This window comes from Panthera pardus, unplaced genomic scaffold, assembly GCF_024362965.1.
Source record: "Panthera pardus isolate Hobbes unplaced genomic scaffold, ASM2436296v1 HiC_scaffold_16, whole genome shotgun sequence".
NCBI lineage: Eukaryota > Metazoa > Chordata > Mammalia > Carnivora > Felidae > Panthera > Panthera pardus.
In genome coordinates, this window is record NW_026526721.1 from 68,692,956 (window position 1) to 68,718,287 (window position 25,332).

Genomic DNA, 25,332 nt, shown 5'->3' on the forward strand with positions numbered 1-25,332 from the left:
TGCAATGCAATGTTTTCTTATGCACATAGCAACACTTTGTGTCTCTGGGACAGTCTGCAGAGACTGCCAAGCAAGCATGCCATAGGGCAGGAGAGAAGAGATTCTGCCCTACCTACTGCACTTCATGAAGGGGGTCAGGATCCTGCTACTGAGATGACTGAACACTACTCTTTGCTTTTTGTGAAAATGATGCCCTAAAACCTATCTTCCTTGAGAATACCAGTACATTCCATGACTGCCATCAAAGGGCCTCTGCTGTCGAAATGTGCCAATAAAATGTTTGAGACCTCTTTTGTTACTGGGGGGTAACTCATTTTGGCCCTACAAGCGTGGGATGGAATGGTGGCCCCCCAGAAAGGAGCTGTTGGCTCAGGGCACTCAGAATTATAGAATTGGGAGACCCAGAACTCTCGGACCCCAAGACTGGGAAGACCAGAGTCAGCAGCCAAGGGAACTTGAGCATGCTCTCCCTCTAGTGGTAATGGTGTGGAAATGCCAAGATTCACCAAGAATAAGAAGGTGGGGTTGCTTTTCCCAGTCCTGAGGGGTGCAGACCAGGGGTCAGCAAACTATTGCTCATAGGCCCAATCTGATCTTCGGCCTGCCTTTGTATGGTCTGCAAGCTAAGAATAGTTCTTACATATTTTAAATCGTTGAAAAAAAATCAAAGGTAAAATATTTTGTGATCCGTGAAAATCATATGAAATTCACATTTCAGTGTCCACAAATAAAGTTTTATTGCAACACTGCCATACTTATTCATTTACAACTTGCCTCTGGCTGCTTTTATGCCACAGTAGCACAGTTGAGTAGTTGTGACAGAGGCTGTATGGCCAGCAAAGCTGAAAATATTTACTATCTGGCCCTTTATAGAAAATGTGTCTGGACCTCTGGTCTGGATTCTGAGCCAGATGGAAGTGAAACTCTCTTACTCAGATCCTTGACTAGTCTTTTATGCCCATGTTCTGTTCCAGCTGCAAGGAGGCTGCCTGTTTGTAGTCAGTCACAGGATCCGACAGAAGCTCTGTCCATAGTGAGGAGTGGAGGGAAGGGCGACCTCAATTTTCACTTATTTGTCCAAGAAGATGACACATAGAAAGACTACATGGAACCTTCTCTCACTCACTAGAGATAATTTCTACCACAGCCTAAGCAAACCATACCAACTAGGAAGGTTTATAAGTAACACGTCAACGGGATAAACAACTAGGGGCTATTTGGTGCATAGGTGACAGGTGCCGCTGTCCCTTGAGGGGCATATTCTATCAGCCCTGAAAACTGGCTGAGGTCCCAAACCTTTTGTTCCAGCCCATTTCCTCACCCATAAAGAAGCTGATGCCCAGAGAGGTAAAGTGGGGTGTCCAAGGTCATCCGACCACTCGACAGTAGAGGAGAAGTGCCCTTTGTCTCCTGATGGGCAGGGGCCCCTTCACCCTCCTTGTGGATCCCCAAAGCAGACGCTGCTCAATGGCATCAATGTTATGAAGTGTTGTTAGTTCTAAAATTAGATTCCTCCCATAATTTTGGAATTGAAAGGCTTTTTTAAAAAGAGAAGAGTGATAATACAAGATAACCAATTTTTTTCCAAAAGACCGTACCAGGCAAAAACAAACAAACAAAAAGTTGGCATGTCTCTCTAGGACTATACCATTAAAAAAATTACTGGTCTATGAATCCCCAAACCAACTGCCGCTAAATAAAAGGTGAGGTTCCATGAGTAACTTCTAGTGTGGTTCACTAATTTAATTTGTTCATTTATTGACTCAACAAATGTTTATTGAGGGTCTACTATGAGCCTGGCCACAAAAATGAACCAAATTGCCTGTGCACCCATGTACCAGGCACGTTAACTTTTTTGTATTACGGAACTAACTTAATTTTCACATCTGCCACTCTGGAAGGTAGTTGATGTTATTCCCATGTTTCCAGAGCTCAATGCTCAGATAGGAATAGTAACTTGTCCAGTGTCCCCAGCCGGACAATAGTAGGCTGTGATCTTTCTGCACCCTGTGACCTCTGTACCCAGCATTTCCTACTTATGCATAGATGGTTCTGAGTAATAAATGGGGGATAGCCAAGTGAGAATGCAGGCAGGGCCAAAGGACCCAGAGGGCTGGAGCAGGGGGAACTCACCATTGAGCAGCCAAGTGATTTGGGGGACCGGGATCCCCTGCACTGAGCACTGCAGCACAAAGTCCTGGCCCTCAATGACAGTGCAGTCCTTCAGGACACTGGAGAATGAGGGAGCCACCTCCATCACGGCCAGCTCTGCAAGGGCAAAGAACAGACAGGCCACCTCAGACCACCCTGGCCTGCTCTGGTGACAGACTGCAGTCACCCTGAGCCTCACAGGCAGATACCTCGCTGCCCCAAACACCCGGAGCTTCCTTAGGAGCCTGGCTGGACCTTAACCTATCTTCACACTCGGAGGCAGGCAGCACCACAGGTGTGGAGACCTGGACTGGGAGGCAGAGAAAGCGGCAGGGGCTATTTCACAGTCACAGAACAGCCCAGGTCTGGGAGTGCTCAGGACACGGGCCTGCACCCCTTCCCCCAAACCCCGCCCCGCACCCGGGACTCAGGCACCTCCTAGGTTGGCTTCCTTTTGCGTCCTGGAGCATCCACAAAACTTCTTCCCCACTTTCTCTTGCCCCTTCTCTCCTTTAACATATTCTATCAGACCTGCACAATCTGGGGAATATCTTTGTACTTGTAGAGACAACATGCCCACTGGTAAGGACACTTCAGTTTTAATTACTATTTTTTCCAATTCCAGGACAAAGACTCACGTGTGTTGTAGTTTTCCAACCTAAGCCGATGGTTCAGGACCACTGGGGGCCTGGGACTATGCATTACTAAGTTCCCTCATGATTCTGATGCATATTCGAGAACAACTGAGCTGAACTTTCCAGAAGCCCTCTACATTGGTGAATTGGGGAGCATTTTGTAGTTTGGGGATCTTAACTAAGAGCAATAGGAATAGATAATCTCTTCTACAACTGGAACATGCTGCAGAAACGTCAAGGTGGCTGACAGCTGAGAAGAGGAAATGGGTTTGGTGATTAGACGAGGCCTCAGCAGTGGGGTGGCTCAGTCGGTTCAGCGTCTGTCTTTGGCTCAGGTCATGATCTCACAGCTTGTAAGCCCCGCGTCAGACTGTCCACCGTCAGTGCAGAGCCTGCTTTGGATCCTCTGTCTCCCTCTCTCTCTGCCCTTTCCCCACTCTCTCTCTCTCTCTCTCAAAAATGAACATTAAAAAAAAAGCCTCACCAGTGCTTTTCAAGAGAAGCTAGTCTAGGCAGTGGTGAGGGGTAAGCCATATTATACTGCAGGAGTTTAAGGGCAAACACGGGTACTTGAGGGCTTACTATGTGCCAAGTACTTTTCTAGATGTGACTGTGGCAGTGCCATGAGGTTGCTATCTTAAGCTCACTTTACAGACCAGGTTAAGTCCAATGGTGAAGACAGGCTTTTTGCCCAGCTACATCCGCCCTTCTACCCCCACACCAGAGCTCCCCTACGGGGAGAGAAGGCCGCAGGAGAGCAGCTACAGTCAGAATGATGGTGCATGTGATCTTCACTGCCACTGAGGGAAGGGATGAACAGACTACCTCGAGAGCTGTGGGAAGGCACTTCTATCCCTTTTCCCAGCCAACATCAAATTCCCTCCCAGGGAAATGCCGTAGACAGCCATTGAAAAAATACGGACTTCTTTGTCAGACCAACATGGGTAAGAAATATGCCACCTTTCACAAGGTGTGTGACCTCCAACAAGTCATTTAGCTTCATTACAGCTTAGTATTCTCATCTGGAACATGGGTGTGACTACAATGATCTCACGAGACTGTTGGGATAACTGAATGGAATAACAGAGATAAAGCATTTATTTATTTATTTATTTTACATTTATTTTTGAGAGACAGAGACAGAGCACAAGTGGGGGAGGGGCAGAGAGAGAAGGAGACACAGAAACTGAAGCAAGCTCCAGGCTCTGAGCTGTCATGTCAGTACAGAGCCTGACGCGGGGCTCGAACCCACGAACCATGAGATCATGACCTGAGCTGAAGTCGGACGCTTAACCGACTGAGTCACCCAGGTACCCAAAATCAAAGTCATTTAAAACAAAAATTTTTTTAATGCTGATTTACTTATGAAAGAGAGAGAGAGAGAGAGAGAACGAGTGGGAGAGGGGCAGAAAGAGAGGGAGACACAGAATCTGAAGCAGGCTCCAGGCTCCAAGCTGTCAGCACAGAGCCTGACGCGGGGCTCGAACCCACAAACCACGAGATCATGACCTGAGCCGAAGTCGGACGCTCAACCGACTGAGCCACCCAGGCGCCCCCAGAGAGAAAGCATTTAGCACAAAGCTAGCACAAATGCTAGCACAAAGCCTGGCACGTTGAGCAGGCCTTTGCGGAGTGTGAGCTGTTGTTATCAAATGGAAGCTGTGCATCAATACTACAGCTGCAGCAAGTTTGGGGTGAAAGTGGAGAAATCAAGGAGGAGCTTCAGGGGCCGTCGAGCAGAAGGAAGACTTTCTTTCCTTTTTCAGCATAGGGAAGACCAGAGCATGCTTCTAGGGAGAAGTGAGAGAGACTCTGGATAAAGAGAGGGAGACAGATTGAAGAAATGATGGGAGAGTAAATCATCATTAAATAAGATCTTTGTAGAGAGAGGAAGGGATGGAGAGGGAAGTCCAGGTAAGAGAGGCAGACAGCTCTTCTGCAGCAACGGGACAAAAGGGAGAAAGAGGGTGTTGCAAGAGAAGGTGAAAAGACACGTGTCAGGTGACCCGCATGCTGGTGAAGTCATCAGGAACGGTTTTAGACCAGCCAGTGTCTCCAGGAGGAGGGGGAGTCGAGAAGTACTTTTGCAATGACAGCATAAGGGCTTCTAAAATCCACTCCTCCATACAAGTGACAAGGACACTGGCAAACACAGTCAAATTCAACTTTTTCTGAACTCTGGGCATTAACCAAAGACTTACAACATTCTGAGCAGCATTCATTCAAAAACAAACAGCTGACTGTTGGTGAGAAGAGCCAGCTTTGTGGCAGGCTTAATTCCCATCCCGTTTGCCCCGGGGTCTGTGGTAGCTCTGAAGACCACATTCTCTTTCATCCCCACCTGACTGTAAGGAGAGTCTTGATGCACAGCTTCCATTTAATAATAATGCTAGTTAACACTCCAACAATGTTGGTTGGCAAAATGATGCTTTTTAACTTTCGGTGGACATGATGCCATGTGTCCATCCCATGCATAGAGCCTGGGATGATGAGGCTCAGGCTCTTGCACTTGTGAACTCTATAGGAACTCCCACCTCCAAATGAAACGGATACTATTTCTTATGAAGAAATTCATGAACATAGGAAAAATCCCAATTGAGAAGTAAATCAACTGTATTCATGTAGTGAGAAGTAAGACTACCCCCACCTCTTCCTAAGAATCCCCAGTTTCCCTTCCTTGAGACAAGTCGTGGACCCTTCCAGAAATGTTTTATGCACACGTAAGCATCTGTGTGCACATATCTAAATAGATTCTTTTCCTTTTGTGCAAATAGCATATGATACACACAGCTCTGCACTTGGCTCTTCTCCCTTACTGGTATATCTTGGACATGCTTCACCATCAGAGCCCACAGATCCGCCATATTTGTTTTACTGGCTGCATGGAATCCTACTGTATGGATGAAGCACTAAGTTCTTTTCTTTTCCTTTCTTTTTCTGGAAACATTTATTATGGCAAATTTCAAACATACACTCTAGTAAAGAGGGCAGTACAGTGGATTATCATATACCTGTTTCTCAAATTTAATAATTATCAACTCATGGCCAATCTCATATCATTTTTATGCCCACCAGCTCCCACTACACATGGATTATTTCTGAAGAAAATATCAGAAGTCATATTATTTCACCAGTAAATAACTCAATTCATATTTCTAAACTGCACAGACTTAAAAAAAAAACCCACAAGACCATCATATCTTAAAAATAGCACTAATTCCTTTATATCAAATATCTTGTGGATGCTCAAATTTTCCTTGTGTTGTCATTTAAAAAACATTTTTAAAGGTGTCTCAATCAGGATCCACAGAAAGTCCATGGATTACAACTGTTGATATCTCATGTATCTTTTCATCAAAGTTTCCAATTGGAAATTTTCCTTCCTCCTCTTTTTCTTGCAATTTATTTGTTGAAAAAAATAGGCAAAGGGTATTTGTCCCATAGAACTTCCAACAGCCTGAAATTTGCTGACTCTATCCCTGTGGCTTAATATGTTCCTCAATGGGCTGAGGGTCCCTAAGTAGCATTCAAAATAAGGAGGAAATTTTATAGAGATAGATGGGTATAAGGATATTTATCACAGTTTTGTTACGACAGTGAAAAAATGGAAACAACATAAATATTCAATGATAAGAGCAAGCCTAAATCAGATACGCTATTCTATGAAATATCATATGACTGTTCAAGTCATGTTTTTGAGGTGTGCCCGGATGGCTCAGTCAGTTAAGTGTCTGACTCTTGGTTTCGGCCCAGGTCACAATCTCATGGTTCGTGAGTTTGAGCTCCACGTTTGGGATTCTGTGTCTCCCTCTCTCTCTGCCCCTCCCTCTCTCTTTCTTAAAAATAAGTATGCAAACACTTTTTAAAAATCATGTTTTTGAAGAATATTAAGGTAATATAGAAAGAAATCATATAGAAAGATGCTTATGTAACATGAACAAATTAGAATAGAAAGCAGTATACAAACAGCACAATGCCGATTTTGTTTTAAAGACATTAAAATACCTTTTAATGTTTCTGAGTCATAAGACCATCTTGTGTTTAAATCCCCCACCGTGAACATGCATAACTTTTATAAACAGATATTTCAGTAAACATAAAAGATGCGGGATCCCACATCATCTCCTATGACTCTAAATGTGTATATTTAGTGAACATTTGGTTCTCTGTGGTTACAAGAATGAGTCATGGCACTCCTTGGACAGCTGAGGAACCCAGAAAAGGGAGCTCTGGGCAGGGCTGGGCATGGGGTGTGGGCATGCTTATTCTGAGGGGACTGTGGCATGAACTCCTGATCAGGAGTCACGGTCCTGGAGCAATGACTTTGGCCTTGGCATGTGGGTGGGGACGGTGCTTCTGTGGGGTTGTACACCCTGCGTGGGGGTGGTAGGGGGCAACACTCCTGTGGTGTAGGAAGCACCCCATGGATGGCCCCACCCCAGAAAACCCAGGGTGACTGGAGGAGTGTACTCACGTTTCACCAAGAGAGTCCAGCCACAGGACACCTGGCCTTGGACATTGGAGGCCGTGCAGCTGTAGTTCCCACTGTCCCTGGCCCGCGCTCTGAGCAGGCAGAGGTGATGGCATCCGCCTTCTTCATAAACCTCAACGATGCCTTCTCGTCTTCTCACGGGGGCACCTTCCAGGAACCAGGTCACTTCAGGCTTCGGGGTCCCTGAAACTACAGGGCCAGGCAAAGGGCATGAGGCTCCCAGAAAGCGTACTGTGCCAGCGGGGCGGGCGGCATGCTGGGCCCATGGGAGGAGCTAGGGCTGGTGTGAGCTGCCCTCCCACTGAAGAGGCTCTTACCCCTCACCCTGCACTGTGCAGGAGTAAACATCTCAAGATGGAGGCAGGGTCCTTGGGGAGGACAGACATAGGAAGACAAGCCAGGTCTCCAGATCAGCCAAAGCCAGCAGAAGGGAGAAAAGAGGAGCCCCTGTGGCTTGTTTTTTGATGGTGATATTGATGATGGGTTTTCCCCTCTAGAGTGGTAAGAATTAGGGCACAGGGCCGAGGCCCTATCCAACAATGAACATCGGGCCACTGCTGGGTGTTTCTCCAGAACAAGGCACATTACTAGACTGAGTCCTTCCTGAGGGAAGACCCCTGTGAGGTGGTTTCTGGGCCAGGTGGGAGGGAGTAGCCACCCAGGGGCTACATTGGTGAGGTGGGCTGGGGCAGTGACCCTCTTCAGCTCTACTCACCCTCACATCTGAACTTGACTATTTGATCTTCACTGACTTCCTGGCTTTGGGGCTTGCTTTCAAATTTGGGGAATGTGTAATCCCTCCGGCTCTCCATGGGGATTTTCCTGGTAGCAACCTTGCTCACAACCTCCTGGCTTCCCAGGCCAGAATGCCTGGTGGGGAGGGTGGCCGGAGGAGGGGCAGCTGGCCTCTCCCCGTCTTCTCCAGAAGGAGAGAGGGCGCCCGAGGCCAGTGCTCTTGGTTCCGGCTGGACTTTTGCGGCCTGCAGGGTGATGGTGCTGGAAGTCTTCTGCAGGATGGGGCTGCTCAGGGCTCTCCTAGGTCGGTCCCCAGACGGCTCCAGCTTGGATGCATCCCGAAGGGGCTGAGGATGGCTACCTGTAGCCCAGGTCAGGGAGCCACCTCTCTGGGTGCCGGAGCAGTTTTTTCTTTCAGCTGCAGGCTCCAGGCTGCCCAGTTTCGGCCCCTGCGTCGCTCCATTGGTCACTTCCTTCCTGATATCTGATTTGGCTGCCTTTGTTCCTCTCACAAATGACCTGTGTGGTGGTGGTTTGGCAGGGGGAGGGGCGGGCAACGGGGAGGGAGGAGGAGAAATAGAATGATCATCTGGTTACCCACAAACACTACTCTTCACGGCACAGACTCCAGGGATCATGAAAGCCTACCAATTAAGACAGAGTACAGGCAAAGGTCTCTCTCTGCAGCTTTCTCAGCTTCCCAACCCAGAAGGCAAGCAGTCATTCCTGACACTTCCCTGCCCCTCATCCCAATCCAGAATGTCCTGTCTGCACTTACCCAATCAGCCTTTTTTCTCCCCCTCCACCCAAGTGCCACCCTAGTTCCCACCACACAACTGGCTCCCCTTGTCCCCGCTGGCCCCCTCTGATCCATTTGGTTCTCTGCATCCATTTTGGATTCTGCATGAGAAGCACAGCTGATCTTGGGTACACTGAGAATAAAAGTGAGCTTCTCAAGATGGCCCATGTGAGCCGGCTCCTGCTGCCTCCTGGACCTCACGAGACTATCTTCGACGCCTACCACGCTACAGCCACACACGTGCTCTTGCGGCTCCCCTCCGTGCCACCCCTCTTCTGAGAATACTCTCTCCCTGAGCTTTTCCTCTTCTGGTTAATACCACCCTTCAAGGGTCTGAGCTCAATGTCAAGTGTTCAGGATGGGCTTCTCTGAACCTCTAATCTAAATTAGCGCTGCCCATTACCCTTCCTCAGATGCATGGCAGCTGGTAACTATGGCAGCTCCGCTGAAAGCCCCTTCTCTCCACCAGATGTCTGCCCACCCTGCAGACCCAGCGTCTAGCCCCGGGCCTCACGCATGGGCAAGGAAGCTCCTGGTGAAGACGTGCTACATGGGCGAGTGGATTCTGCCTGGCACAGCACCCTTCCTAATGACTGCTAACTGGTAAAGGCATTGGCCAGACTCTGGGAAAGATGACAGCATTGTGTCTTCAAGAGTCTCACCACGATGACAAGCCTACTACAGAACCTGTATGGCCTACTGCAACAGGAGAATGAGACCAAACACAACCATGTCCCCCAACAGTCAGTTCTCCCTCCTATATGACGACTCGGAAATTCGAGGCATTTCTCCATTACAACCTCTTTTCTTGCAGGGCATCCCAAGACGGAAATGACTACAAGCCTAGACATACCTATTGGCATTGTCCAAACCTGGAAAAAGGGAGAGGGGTAGACTGTTAGTGGAATATTACAGGTACCGAGAGGAGAAAGTGATAAGACAACACTGTTTTTCATTTCTTATGGAGTGTTCACGTCCCCAGCTCCCACTCTGCCCCTCACCTCCACTCCTACCTCCCTCACTCCCTCAGCTTCCTGGTCCTGAACTACTCAGGTGGATCTGATGAGCTCCTCTGAGCCCTCCCCTGAGACAATGTCAACATTTCCAGGGCTTCCCTGGGCCATCTATGGTGGTCTCAGTGGCCATACTCTGCGCCACGGGACCTGTCCTGTTCACTAGCCACAGAAGGAAACCAATTATGGGACAAACAAAAATAAACATCTGAAAAGTTCAAACCCAAACAGTTTAACTTACATATGGCCCTAGAAAACAAACCTCCCAAAGTGACCAGTTTTCACAAATACTTGCTTTAAAAATATACAGGGATGGGGCGCCTGCGTGGCTCAGTCGGTTAAGCATCCAACAGCTCAGGTCATGATCTTGTGGTCTGTGAGTTTGAGCTCTGCGTCCAGCTCTGTGCTGACAAGCTAAGAGCTTGGAGCCTGCTTTGGATTCTGGGTCTCCCTCTTTCTCTGCCCCTCCCCCGCTCATACTCTGTCTCTGTCTCTCAAAAATAAACATTGAAAAAAAAATACAGTCAGTTCTTCAAAGAGAAAAAAATACCATATATTTTTTCCTGCCACATTGTTTTTTTAAAATTTTACTATGGAAAATTTCAAAACATACACTAGTAGAGAGGATATAACAAACTCTGAAAGCCATCACTCAGATTTAAAAAATAGTGACATTTTACCAGTCTTTCTTATCCCTTTTTGTTTTGGTTTTTAGAGGAATTTCTTCTGGGAGTATTTTTTAATAAGTTTATTTATTTATTTTGAGAGAGAGACAGAGAGAGAACCAGAAGGGGAAGGGCAGAGAAAGCGGGGGACAGAGGATCTGAAGTGGGTTCTGCTCTGACAGCAGAGAGCCCGATATGGGGCTCAAACTCATGACCCATGAGATTATGACTTGAGCCGAAGTTGGACGCTTAACCGACTGAGCCACCCAGGTTCCCCCGGGAGTATCTTAAAACATATCCCAGGCAACATATCATTTTGCCATTAAGAATCTGAGAAGGGAGCAGTTCTTTAATTCAGTGCTAGGGCAGGTAGAGGGAGTGGTTAAATCACTCTTCTCAATGTCCAACAGTGAGTCTCCATCCCATGGTGAGCTGTAAAGTCTACTTCTTTCAGGACCAGGACTTTTGATAGTATAGGATGGAATAGAGAATACCAGCACATACTGTACATAGTACAACTCAGGACTGTTTTATGAAACTTGTTTCGGTTTGATATGTTTATATATATATATATATATATATATATATATATATATATATATATATATATATATATATTACGTCCTGGGTTGCAACGTAGAACTCTCTGTGAGTTGAGAAAAACACCTGAGACATCAATGGTGAAGAGAGCAAGGAGGAATCGTTTCTGAGACAGGAAGAGGAGATTGAAGGTCATTTCTCTCCCTGACCCCCCCAAATCCCACCTTGCTCAAGGTTCCCACTCTGCGGAGTGATGCCAATCCCTTTCCCTGCCCACACTCCTGCTTCCACAGGCTGGATGTGGTGGAGCAAAGGGAATGCAAAGAGGAGACATATTCAAAGAGATTTCCTAGGGAGAACTGATAGGGGCTGATGCCTACAGCAAGGAGGAGGCAAGAGTCAAAGGAGATGCTGAAATGCCCAGCCCGGGTGAGAAGGAAAAGCAGAATCCAGGGGTAGAAAGAGTTAAGTTGAGGGAAGACTTGAAGAGAAGGACAGAGTAGATGATAAGTTAAATCTTAGGCAGGTTAAAGTTGAGGTGATGGTGAGACATGAGCAACGTTGACTTTTCCAGTGGCAATTAGAGATACAAAAAGGAGTCTGAGCAAGAAGAAAAGGCTGCAGACACAGGCGTGGGGCACAGTGCAGTGACTAAGTTCAAGATCTCGCCCCTAGGGAAGGCATGGGTATGTGGGCGGGTCAGTGTCACACAGATCTGTAATGAACAGCAGCTCCTTCTAGGAGGGGCCTTCTGCACTGGCCCGCCCACCAGTCGATACCTTGGATAGAAAGCTCGGCCGACATGGAGGCCTTCCCTGACCCATTCACCACCATGCACGTGTACACTCCCACATCATCTCGGCTGACCTCATGGATTTCCAGAACTTGTACCCCATTCTTCTCAGACATAGATACACGGGCACTTGGCTTCAGGGGAACATCTCCCTGTGGATGGGCAGAGGGTAGTTTGGTCAGAGAAACCTGTTTACCTTTTGGCACTATCCTACCTCCTGCCAATCCCAGGGGGACAGACGCCAGGCACAGGCAGAACCCTTTGCTCCGGGCTCTGTCAACGTGCTCAGAGAGGAGTCCTTGGACAATCCAAGGGCCCTGACTTGAGGTCTATGTGTGTGGTGCGGCATCAGGTCCAGCTTAGAGCAGGCATATGGAAGTTGTTCCAAAGGAGCCCTAGTTCCAAAGGAGCCTAGGACATCCTACATTCCTCACTTTGGTTCTGCTTTGCCTCCCTCTCCTTTATTCTTTTTCCAGGGTCAGTCCAGGAGAATTAGGAAATAGCTAAAAGTGTCCCATCACTCATTTTCATCCAGGAGTTCCATCTATGAAAGCGACTCTCGCAGGCCTTGACCCCAAATGTTCCCCACATCTCCTCAAGGCCCTGATCCCCCTCTCCTCTGCTCTGCCTTCACCTTGTCCAGCCCTGAATGAAACACTCCAGACAGTATTTTGAGATAGGTGGGATCATCTCTGCCTCACAGATAAGGAGACCAGGGTTCCAAGAGACAAATGACTTGCCCAGCATCACATGTTTCACAAATGACGGAGCTGTGGCTTGAAACCTAGTCTCATGACTTCAAATTCCACTCTCTTGACATGGTCATGTCTGCACTGACTCAGAAGTTTAATGCTATTTGGGGAGTATATGGATTATAGGACATTGATGGCTGAGTAACAGAGGCAGAGTGTCCAAATAGGGGCAAGAAGAAGCATGACTACTGACCTACAGAGAACCCTAGAGAACGACTAGAGTTGAAACAGAAGGAACTGATTGGAAAGACAGACTCCTGTCGGTCCAAGGGTCTAACCCTCCACATTCAGGGTCCCCAGGCCTGGGCCAGAGTTGGGGCAGATAAAACCTCACCTTGAGCCACGTGACCTGGGGTTGGGGCCGGCCAGTGATCTTGCAGGAGAACCGTCCCATCTGTCCCTCTTTGACTACGGCTCGGCCCAGCTTGGTAGCAAACTTCGGTGGGCACTCTCCCCAGATGCTGGGACGGGTCTCCACCGCGGGGGCTGCAAATCTGTCCCTGGAAAGAAATCAGCAGAGTGCAGTAGCAATTCAGATATTCTCTCTGCCCTCCACCCCCATCACTTAAGTTGGGTCAGATACCAGCAAAGGGCAACCTTCCCAATTCCGTGCCTCAAACACATTTCTCATGTACCCTCTGGAAACGTCTGTGGCACCAAAGCCTATGTCTTCTACCTCCTGAACATCCAACCAGACTTCATATAAGAGCCTCCCTTGAAGTAAGGTATACCTGAATTCTACTGAGCTCTGGCCAAAAGCCTGGGTTCTGGCCAACAGACTGCAAGCAGAAGTGACGTTTGCCACCTCTCAGCTCAACCCACAAAAACCTCCTGTGAGATTCTCTACACTCTCTCTCTGGATGCAGAAGACCCAAGAGAAGCTCCAAGGCCAAGAGATGATGGAACCATAAGAAGGGAGGAGCCTGGGTCCCTGAAAGATGATGGCAAGGTTTTCCACCTGTTCAAGAATATCTAAGTGGACTTTGCTTGAGTAAAAAAAAAAAATCAACTTTCCCTGCATTAAACCATTAAAGTTTAGGGGCTTGTCTGTTATAGCAGCAACTGTTACTTATCTTTACCAATACAGGTTTACTTTCCATAAGAGGTGTCACATATTGATTGCCTCTTCTAGGTCTGCTTACTTACATCTTCTGACTATTGCCTTGATTGTCAGTGATCCCTGCAGACTATGGCCACTTCTTCCTCAGCATTTAGCAGTTGAACCAGTCAAAGGGGCTATCCACAGGCATTGTGTGAGGGCCACCTCACATCCCTGTAGGCTCCTGTGTTAAGTTATTATAGCCCAGGATGTCTAAGAATACTCACACCCTAGACCTGGTTCTGCCAGGTCAGCAGGAAAAGCCAATCTGGCCCTTCCCTTGGTTTGAATATTCCACAACTTACCCCAAGGTTTTGGAAACAACAGGCTGACTGTGCTTCTTCACAAAGGTCCCTGTAAGTAGAAAACAAAGAGAGAGAGGCTTGAAGAGTCGGGTCTGAGCCACCAACTCAGAGCAATGAAAGTCAGAAGAGTCAACAACAGGAGTGGGGATGGGATACTGACAGAAACAGTTCACCCCGACTGAGCCTGTCCTGGGCCAGGCACTATGGTGGGCACTTGACATAACATCATTTAAGGAGGCTGGTACTACATTATCCTTCTATGTTTTAAACAGACGAGAAAAAAGAGATTTAGAAAAGTTAAGTTGCTCGCCCAAGTCACAGAGCCAGTAATAGTGCAGAAATGCATCCGGGGGTGCCTGTTGTAGAACACTCAACCATTCTGCTGAACTATCCCATGCCACTGGACCTTCTACTTAGGGGATTATCTTTGGCGATCCAGGACCTCTCCAGAAGATGAGCCTGTGGAAGGGAAGGAGATGCACACGCATCTCTCGCACTAGATCTATTCACATTTGATACAATCAACATTGCCGCCAGCACCTCACCAGAATCTGCATCAGCAGCACCGTGGATACTACAGGTCCTGGGTAAGGTGGACAGGAAGTAGTTAAATAGCAAACCCAGTCAGGCAGCTGCTACTGGGGAGGGACAACTCCTAATGTGACCAGGAAGTGACCTTAAAGTGGTGGGGTGTTTTTCAGGAATATGGAGGTTTGGGAAAGGAGGACATTTCTAAGACAGTGATCAGCCTGGAAGTTGTTCTCTTTTTGCCACAACCTGGGAATGTTTATAAAACCCTGCCCAAGGCACACATAGAAGGTGTGGAAGTCATTCCCTGAATATCAGCAGGCAGCTGCAATGGGAAATCTGCAGGATGTTTACTGGAAGAGGGGTAAACTTCCTTAAATTCTAGCACCGATCACATCTGTAGGAAGGCACAGGAACACGGGAATGGAGACTGCGTATTTCCCTTGGCCGTATCAGGTTTACGGATGAATGAACCTTCGTGGAAAAGGATTAACAGCTAACACCAGTATCTCATGTAAGTTACGGTTCCAGTGGATTGTCAATTATTGTACATGTATTTCTGTTTAACACAACTATTCAGTGAATTGTGTATAGTTTTCATTCCATAATGTCAGTTTGGTTCTTGCCATTCAATAGTCTATTCAAGGTTAAAAGAACTTCTAAGCAGATAAAAGGAGAAACTTGTTCTGGGAGGACCCAACTGACAATTGCAATCAAGATGCTGGGGCCCCTCAGACACCTTTGGAGGAAGGGCAAACCATTCAGTCCTTTTTGAAAGTATTAGAGCGAATAAGAATCATAAGCTCTAAAGAGACTCTGGTCTTAGACCAGCACCTTCCTTTCTGTGCCTCCAAATCAAAGGAAGTGATGCTAAAAGTAGAAAAGAAAGTTTACAAAGCTTTTCATTTCAGTCTTCTTGGTAACAGTAAAAATTAGAAACTATAAATGTCACACAGTAGGAAGATAATAAGTGGTTAAGTAAAGTGTACAAGTGAACATCTTATTCTGCCATAAAATTATGTTTAAGAATATATGAAACATGCAGAAATACACTGCAGTATTTTATCATTTGCTCTTTGGCATACTTCACTTGGGTGGGCTGTGATCCTCTGTACTCTAATGAACTCATCCTGACTACTGTCTTGCCAGACGCAATGGATAATTCTGTCCCCCATCACTCAGGTGCTCAACAGCATTTGACATGGGGCTATTCCACTCCCAAGTACATGCTCCTCCAGACCCTCTGGCTTTTGCCAGGTGCCTACTCTTCGTCAACCACCTTCTCTGTTCCACCTTTGCACGTGGGAGGGCCCGCATGGCTGAGTGGGTCCTAGTTCTGCACTGCTGATTCTCCCTCCCTACCCCCCCCCCCACCACAGGAAGTTTTAGATATCATTTATAAGCTGATGACTCCCAAACCATATCCCCACCATAACTTCTTCTTTTTTAATTTTTTTAATGTTTATTTATTTTTGAGACAGTGAGAGACAGAGTATGAGTGGAGGAAGGAAAGAGAGAGGGAGACACAGAGTCCGAAGGAGGCTCCAGGCTCTGAGCTGTCAGCACAGAGCCCCATGTGGGGCTCGAACCCATAGACTGTGAGGTCATGACCTGAGCCAAAGTCAGACACTTAACCAACTGAGTGACCCAGGCGCCCCTCCCCACCAGAACTTCTTATTCATTCATCAGAAGTATCCAGAACAGTGCCCAAATCCTTGTAGGATTCAAATTCTTGTAAAATAAATGAACTTTATGGAAAAAAAAAAAGAGAGAGAGAGAGAGAGAGAGAGAGCATCCTACAATATTATGAACTCAATGTGATCTTAACTAGGAAAAAATAAAGCATCCAAGCACAGGAAAACAACCAGAAGAAAATACATCAAAATATTATTAATAGTAATTATTTTTGGGTGGGAGAACTATGAGTAATTTATTCAGCTGTATTTTTTGAAACCTATAAATATAATGGTAAAGAAAAAGCAAAATGTAATCTAGTTACCAAAAATAAGGGGGGAAAAAAGAAGGGGCAGATGGAGAAAGAAAGACAAAAAAGGAAAAAGATTCTGCTACCCCAACAGACTACTATCGGCTAAGCACCATGGTATTAGCCACATACCCAATCGCTGAGACGCCCTCTGAAAAATATCAATGTACCATTCACTGCCCTCATCAGGCTACTGTATCACTCATTTCATCTCGGAGCAAAGATTTGATAAAAATTAGACTGATTATCTGATGAATGGATATGCAAAATGTGGTCTATTCCTAGAATGGAGTATTATTCAGCCATACAGAGGACTAAAGTACTGCTACATGTTACTACACAGATGAACTCTGGGGAAATTCGCCAAGTGAAAAAAGCCAGACTCAAAAAAATATATGTGATTCCATTTATATGAAATGTTCAGAAGAGGCAAATGGATGGGGACAATGCACATTAGTGGCTCTCCAGGGCCTGGGGGAGGCAGATGGGAGTAACTGCTCAGTGGGGATGCCGGGGGGGGGGGTCTCTGTTCAGGATGATGAATAGTTTTAAAACTAGATGGTGGTGGGGTGCCTGGGCGGCTCAGTTGGTTGAGCGTCTGACTTTGGCTCAGGTCATGATCTCACAGCTCATGAGTTCCAGCCCCGTGTTGTGCTCTGAGCTGCAGCTCAAAGCCTGGAGCCTGCTTTGGAATCTGTCTCTCTCTCTCTCTCTGCTCCTCCCCTGCTCTCTCTCTCTCTCAAGAATAAATAAACATTAAAAAAAATGAAAACTAGATGGTGGTGATAGTAGCACAATATGGTGAATGTACTTATTGCCACTGAATTCACTAAAATGATGAAAATGGTAAATTGATGTGTATTTTAACCACAGTAAAAAAAATAGACTAAGCATTTTTAAGACTCTCGGGAGCTAAACATCTTAATCCAAAGGCTAAAATTCCTGTATTACTTTAAAAAAATAGAGCAAAAATATGGCACTGCCTAAAAGAACAGCAAAAGAATGCTGTCTGGAGGAACTTTTATATCAGGGTGAGAGCAGTTTATGGTATGATCCAAAGGTAACACACCAAGCAGGCAGCTAGAAATGGAACGGAGTGCTTATTTTAATGTGAGTTAACACTGGAGAGTGGACATCAAAACCAAAAGAGAATGTGGGCTAAAATAACCAACAAGGTCTATTTATAGGCAAAAATTTGAAGTTGCAAGTTGTCAGATAAGGCAAAATTAATTTTGTGAAAGTATGAAAATCTGGCAGAACAGTAAGGCTAGGGAAGAAAATAAGTGGAAAGGGGATTAGGATGGAAATGCCAAAAATAGAAGAGTAGGTTAAGAGAACTGGTGAAGACAGGATCGAGTTAGTGAGGGGGGAAGAAAAGGCCAAGGCACTGAAAATATTGAACCAGTTCTCTTAGATTTTTCAAGGACGAGTAAAAGAGAACGCTGGCAGGTTTTAGGAGTGAAAAGTTCAACAGTGGAGGGAACGAGGGTTTTTTTGTTAAAGGACACATAAAGACCGGGTTGAGACAGAGAATGCTACCGACAAGGGGAGTAATGTGATCAAGATGGCAAGGAGAAGTGATGCTTCCAAAATACGTGATGATTTAACTATCACCCAGACAGGGACTCTCTGCACTGGAAGTGACATAAGTAATAATTCTGCCAGGACAACAAAAGTAAACCAGGATTGTTCTAGGCAAACCAGGGAGCAGATGCCCTACTTTGCAGGCAACGTCAGAGTGGATTTTAAGGACTGCTTACAACAGTGTTGTTGTTGTTGTTTTGAAGTTATCTATTTATTCACTTACAGACGAGGGGAGGGGCAGAGAGAGAGGGAGAGAGAGAGAATCCCAGGCAGGCTCCACGCTGTCAGTGCAAAGCCCGACACTGGGCTCATCTCACAAACCATGAGATCATGACCTGAGCCAAAATCAAGAGTCGGATGCTGACCTGACTCGGCCACCCAAGTGCCCTCAAACAGTGGTTCTTATCAGAAAAAAATGCCCATTTTTTATAACAGATATTTAGTAATGCCCCCTGTGCCATCCTGAATCAAAGTTTACTGCTAACTCCCATATTTCATCTCAAGAAGAAAATAAATATAAAGCCCCAACTAAAATATTAAGGGAAAATAAATTATAATGATACCGATTTCAATATGTAAATGTCCAACCATGACTATTTCAGTATGTAAATGCTCAGGTGCACTAGAAGACACGATGAGGTCACACCGACTCATGGGCATATTTGGATTTAAAAGCAAATGATGTAGAAAAGCACTGTACGAGCAGTCCAGGAAAATGAAAGGACACAGGTAAACAGGTGGACAACTGAAAAATAAAAGAGTTGAAGAAAGAATTACTTCTCAATAAAGAGAGAAAAAAATAAAAAGAAAAATGCTAATATAGCCTAAAGAAAGGTAGTGTTAGGATAAATGGCAGAACAGACATGTTATATACAAAAAAAAAAAAAAAAAAAGGCATGAAATGACCTTAAAGGAAGATAATAAAGCAAGACAGGTTACAGACACTGGGGTAGAGAAAATGAAAAACACAAGACTGTGTATGTGTGTGTGTGCATGTGCTCGTGTGTGTGTGTGTGTGTGGTGTACGTGCTTGTGTGTATGGTGTCACTAACTCTCTCCCCTTTCCTCCCGTCCTCATCTTCGGAATCCCAATCTGTGCCTAAATCTGACTCGTTCCTCCAGGACTCGCCCAAGTCTGTCCTCCAAGAAGACACCGCAGACTATTTCAGCCTCCAGGGGTCTCATTCTCCTCTGAGTTTACAAAGCCCATGTGCCGATTATTGGGCAAATAAACCCGTGCTGCCTTGGCTGGAGTTCTGCTTTGACTTAGCTTTTAATGAGCCTAGGTCCTATCTGACCAACCAACTTCCTGCAGAAAGGGTCCGACAAAGTACTCTGTCTCCCACATGGCACCGCACAAAGTCAGCACCTCATAAATACACCCACATGTTGAATCATAACTGCAATATAATAATGAAATGTGAGGTCAAGAAAGTCAGTCTCTTGAGAGCAATACCAAACTCTCTTGCTGCCCTGAGAGCCCAGCACAAAGTCAGCACATTCAATACAGTCTGATGAGAGCCGTGGACTGCTGGCTAAGGGCTGGGGACAGGTCGGAGATGGGGAGGAGTGAGACCCGTGAAAGGGGGCAATGTCAGCAGGGACAAAGCCGGGCCAGTCAGGGGCACTAGCAATACTGTGGAGGGGAAAAGAGGGGAAAGGAGAGGGGAGGGTGAAAATAAAGGAGGAAAGGGAGTCAAGGTGAAGGGGGTTTGGGAGTCACCCTTCAGGAGCAGAAAGGAGACCAAATGATTTTCATGTGGCTCTTCCATATAGCAAGTAAGTGAGGCTTCTGCCAAGGCCGTCTTGACACACAACTGTTTCACTACCAAGAGATCTGTGGGGCAGAAAGAACAATGTTCATTTCTAACACATTTTTATTGTTAACTTTGATGAGACAGAAATGGACAAAAACTCAGAGCTTTTAAAATCCTGGCTGAAATTTAAAAAATAATTTTTAATGTTTATTTATTTTTGAGAGAGAGAGACAGAACGTGAATGGGGGAGGGGCAGAGAGAGAGGGAGACACAGAATCTGAAACAGGCTCCAGGCTCTGAGCTGTCAGCACACAGTCTGATGTGGGGCTCGAACTTGGGAATGGCACGATCATGACCTGAGCCAAAGTCGGAGGCTTAACCGACTGAGCCACCCAAGTGCTGCTGGATTTTAATGTTTTTTATTTATTTTTGAGAGACAGAAAGAGACAGAGCAAACAGGGAAAGAGAAGAGAGAGAGGGAGACACAGAATCCCAAGCAGGCTCCAGGCTCTGAGCTGTCAGCACAGAGCCCGACACAGGGCTTCAATTCATGAACTGTGAGATCATGATGTAAACCAAAGTTGAACGCTTAACCGACTGAGCCACCCAGGCACCCCTAGATAGGGCATATGCTCCTACAAAAAAGGAAGGGGCATCAGGGAGTGTTATAAACTGAGTTTATACAGAATGTCAATGGGAAATATGATTACAGATCTTTAGGTAGGTGGGAAATGTAGATATAAAAAAATAGTACAAAAGAAATAAGAGCACACACAGGCAAACACACACACAAGGAGAGGCACAACAGGCATTCTTGAGGAATACAAGGATTTAAGACTCAGCTGCTGTAAACAGACATGGGCTCAAAATCCATAATGTCATCTATCTAATCCAATGTGAAAATAAAGGGGATCTGAGAAATCTGTCCCTAAAAAAGGGTAGTGGCAAAAAAATGTGGCACAGGAGCATTTCCTACAAATTCAAAATCCCCCAGGAAAGCGGGTGTCAGTGGTGCCAGTATAGCTGGAGTAGCAGTCACGAGGGCCACTCTTCTCCCTTAGGTCCCATGACATGGGGTCACTGTCCCCTCTGCTGCCAAACTCCCAGCAGCTTGCCGCCTGACCCTCTCTCTCCCACACTGTCAGGGGGCCTTGGCTTGCGGGACAGGGGTTTCATGGGGGTATAGAGAGTGGAGGCTGCAGCGCCGGGGAGGCTGGGGCAAGTGGGAAGTGTGCTTGGGTAGGAGGTGAGCAGGAGGCCGACCTTCTGGAAGAGGAAAGCCGGGCAGACCACAGGAGCACAAGCCTTGTTTGGAAGAGGGGCAACTAAAAAGCAAAGCAAACCCCTACAGCCCTTAGCACCCACTGAGCCAGCCAGTGGTGTGGATTAGGGAGGAACTGAGGAAAATCCGTATCTTTCTGGGATAAAGGACAAGTGCTAAACAAGCAAAGTGGAGGTGAGGGGCAGAGGGGAGCGGCTTTCTATCATTTCATTGGCTGGCATGCCATTAAAAGATCCAGCACACTGATCTCTCCAGTTCGGATCTGGAAAATGCTTTCTATGGGGAAATGCAAACAACTGTTTTCTCAATTTCCAGAAAATTGATGCTTAAAGACAGGAAACCAATGGCATCCTGCACCCCGCCCACCCTCCCCCCCCCCCCCACACCCTTCAGTGAGATATTTTGCCCAAATCAAATCGTGTTATTTTCTTCCTTGATACCCTCCAGTGGCTTTCCGTCACCAGGGTCTAAGTCCTGCCTGCCTCTCCAGACATAACCTCTCTCTGCTGACCCCACTAACTGTCTCACTATTTCCCACTCTAAAATATGTCTGCAAATACTCCCACAATTTTTTGGTGCTTTATTTCTGGTCTCAGGACCAGATTTGGATCACATAGAGGCCAAGCCAGAGGGATAGAGAGTCCACGTCAGGAAGAAGCCCTCAAGTAACGACAGACGGGGAAATGGGAATACACACTTGAGCTCCCGCACCCTTCGGTTAGCTCTGAGTTCCCAGGGCCACTCGTCTCCCTTAAATCCCAGGACATGAGGTCACTCTTTGTCCCGCCGTCACATTCCAGGCAGCCCGCTACCTGGCCCTCTTTCTTACACATGGTCAGGGAGCTCTTAATTCTACTGCCAAAGTTATATTTGTTACTTAGTTAACTTAGTCTCTCTTTCCCAATAACTCCAAGGAGGCAGCTACTCTGTCTGAACTGCTCTGCTCTGTCTCCAGTGCCTAACACAGACAGGAGCAGAGTGGTGCACAGGGCAGTGGAAGGAGGCAGAGGAGGAGGAATCTGCACGAAGGATGGGGCACCTAACAGAGAGAGAAGAAAGACTGATGGCCAAGGCTGGGTCCAAAAAAGAGGGGGGAAGCTAGGTTTTTGACCTTCCTATTTATTTCAAAGAAAACTCCCCAAGAGGAGGGAGCTCCTGGCCAAATCTATTCCCCAGTGAACACGTATTCGTTATTTTAAAATTTACTTTAAAAAATTGTTCCTTGCATTTTTAAAAAATTATTTTAGAGAGAGAGCAGATGCACATGGGAGAGGGGCAGAGGGAGAGAGAGAATCCTAGACAGGCTCAATGCTCAGCAAGGAGCTCCACGGCGCTCGATCCCACGATCCTGGGATCACGACCTGGGCCGAAATCAAGAGTCGAATGCCTAGCTAGCTGACTGAGCCACCCAGGCGCCCCCAAAACTGTTCACTGCATTCTAATGCAGAGTGGTCAATGGACTGGAATGTATGTTTCAGAGACGAAAGTAAACTTTATCTACGTCCTCTGAAACTACTGCTCTTGCTACTCCTCTTCTCCTAAAATAACCCTTTATTTCTCAACATTACCTTTATAGCTTTCTCACTGCCCATTGCACCGGACACGTCAATCGTGGCTAGGATAACCATGTAATTTATTATCTACACTGGGACTCTTTCAAAAGTCAAAGAAGGCTCCATTTGTAATCACACTGGCAGAGTATAAGCCACACCCTAGTGACACCTGCCATGACCACAGGCCTGCAAAAGTGACAACCACCTGCAGCCATGTTCTATACCCATTACCTGCCCTGTACCAGTGCAGGTTGGAACATGGTGGCACCTGTCCCAAGGATGACCAATCCTAATCTTGCCAGCAACATGGAGGAAGGATAGTTTGAGAGTTAGCTCTGGTTATGTTATACCTGGTCTCTGCATGTCTTTTCTTGGCTTTGTGGCTGCTTTCTCACAACCTATGTGCACATGTTCCCATTCTGCCTTTCCAGACCATATCATATACCACTGCTAACTCTCATAGAAGCTTTGTGTTACTTGGCTGATATTCCTAATGAATAGCTTAAAAAAGAGAAATATGTTAATCAGATTCCATGAAATAATTCAGGAATATTCTAATAAAGTATTTAGTAGGTGTGATGGTTAATTTTGTTTGTCAATTTACTGAGACAAAGCTTGCCTAGATATTTGGTCAAACACTATTCTGGATGTTTGTGTGAGGGTGTTTTTGGATGAGATCAACATTGAAATCAGTAGCCTGAGTAAAACAGTTGCCATCTCCAATGTGGGTGGGCCTCATCTAATCAGTTGAAGATCTGAATAGAATGAAAAGGCTGACCCTCCCTCAAATAAGGAGGCATTCCTCCTGCCTGACTACCTTTGACCTGGGACATGGGTTCTTCCTCTGTGGTTGACTCCATCTGAAATATCAACTCTTCTGGGTTTTGAGCCTGCCGGCCTTTGCACTGAAATGACACCATCAACTCCCCTGGTTCTCAGGCCTTTGGACTTGGATTGGAACTACAGGGTTGGCTCCCCTGGGTCTTCAGCTTGCTGACTGCACATCTTGGGACTTGTCAGCCTCCACAATCACGTGAGCCAATTTCTTGTAATGAATCTCTTTCCACGTATATATGTACAATCTATTCCGTCTCTCTGGAGTACCCTAACCATAGGTATAAGCAGCAGCCCACTGGTTCTCAAAGTATTGGTCCCAGTATGCAGCAGTATCAGCAGCATCAGCATCACCAAGAAAACTGTTATAAGTGAAAATTCTTGAGCCCATCCCAACCTCCTAAATCAGAAACTCTGGGGCAGGCCTAGCATTTTGTGGTTTCAGAAATATCCTTCAGGTGATTCTGATACATGCTCACATGTGAGAATTACTGTATTAGGCTAAAGATATCACATCGGTAATTGAATCCTTCTTTGCTACTCAAAGTGTGATCCACGGACCAGCAGCATGGGCATCCTCTGGGACTGATTACAACGGCAGACACTCAGGCTCCCACTCCAGACCCATGGAATCAGAACCTGCATTTTTAACAAGTTTCCTAGGGGGATTCGTGTGTCCCTGCGTTTGCACCAAACAATCCTGTAAGGTGAGTATAGGCCATCCTGAGGCCTGGATTTCCTCTGGGCCTGCCAGTTTGGCTTACCCTGAGCTCCTGAGCTCAAGTCTTAAAATGAACCCTTTATTACTTGAAATGAGCTAAGTGAATCCTTGGTCCCTGGAACACAAAACTCAGACCACCAAGTATGGGGCACCTCTGTCATTTCAGCATAACCCCTCACTCCACCCCAAGTTCTAGACTCACTCTGTGGATGTCATTGCCCAGGACTACTCACCACCTTATTCATATAAGGTGGGTTTTCTTTCCTTTTTTTTTTTTTTTTTTTCCTGCTAAGCCTTGTTTATCCCTATTTAAATGGGAGCTTCTGGAGCTGTGCTGTCCAATGATAGGCATTAGCCATATGTGGCTATTGAGCTCTTGAAATACAATTAATCTGAATCAAGATGTGCTGTAAGTGTAAAATATACCCCAAAGGCTGAAGACTGTAAAATATCTCATTAATAATTTTATACTAATTATATGCTGAAATGTTAGTATCTTGGATATATTGGGTTAAGGAAAATATTTTATGAAAATTGTCTTCACCTCTTTTATTTATTTATTTATTTATTTATTTATTTATTTATTTATTTATATTTATTTTTTCAATATATGAAGTTTATTGTCAACTTGGTTTCCATACAACACCCAGTGCTCATCCCAAAAGGTGCCCTCCTCAATACCCATCACCCACCCTCCCCTCCCTCCCACCCCCCATCAACCCTCAGTTTGTTCTCAGTTTTTAAGAGTCTCTTATGCTTTGGCTCTCTTCCACTCTAACCTCTTTTTTTTTTTTTCCTTCCCCTCCCCCATGGATTTCTGTTAAGTTTCTCAGGATCCACATATGAGTGAAACCATATGGTATCTGTCTTTCTCTGTATGGCTTATTTCACTTAGCATCACACTCTCCAGTTCCATCCATGTTGCTACAAAGGGCCATATTTCATTCTTTCTCATTGCCACGTAGTACTCCATTGTGTATATAAACCACAATTTCTTTATCCATTCATCAGTTGATGGACATTTAGGCTCTTTCCATAATTTGGCTATTGTTGAGAGTGCTGCTATAAACATTGGGGTACAGGTGCCCCTATGCATCAGTACTCCTGTAT

General features: G+C 46.0%; 1 protein-coding gene across 4 annotated transcripts in view; it reads right to left on the reverse strand.

Annotated features, from left to right (window-relative positions):
* The window catches only part of MYLK (myosin light chain kinase), a 278,784-nt gene that overhangs the window by 109,953 nt on the left and 143,499 nt on the right, over nt 1-25,332 (reverse strand). For all 4 annotated transcript variants that reach the window (XM_019448606.2, XM_053903446.1, XM_019448604.2 and 1 more), the window contains 7 exons: nt 13,980-14,028; nt 12,910-13,075; nt 11,810-11,975; nt 9,666-9,684; nt 7,994-8,532; nt 7,261-7,467; nt 2,134-2,268 (listed from right to left, as the gene is read on the reverse strand). In XM_019448606.2, the coding sequence (XP_019304151.2) occupies nt 2,134-2,268; nt 7,261-7,467; nt 7,994-8,532; nt 9,666-9,684; nt 11,810-11,975; nt 12,910-13,075; nt 13,980-14,028 (1,281 nt within the window). The remainder of the gene's footprint in view (nt 1-2,133; nt 2,269-7,260; nt 7,468-7,993; nt 8,533-9,665; nt 9,685-11,809; nt 11,976-12,909; nt 13,076-13,979; nt 14,029-25,332) is intronic.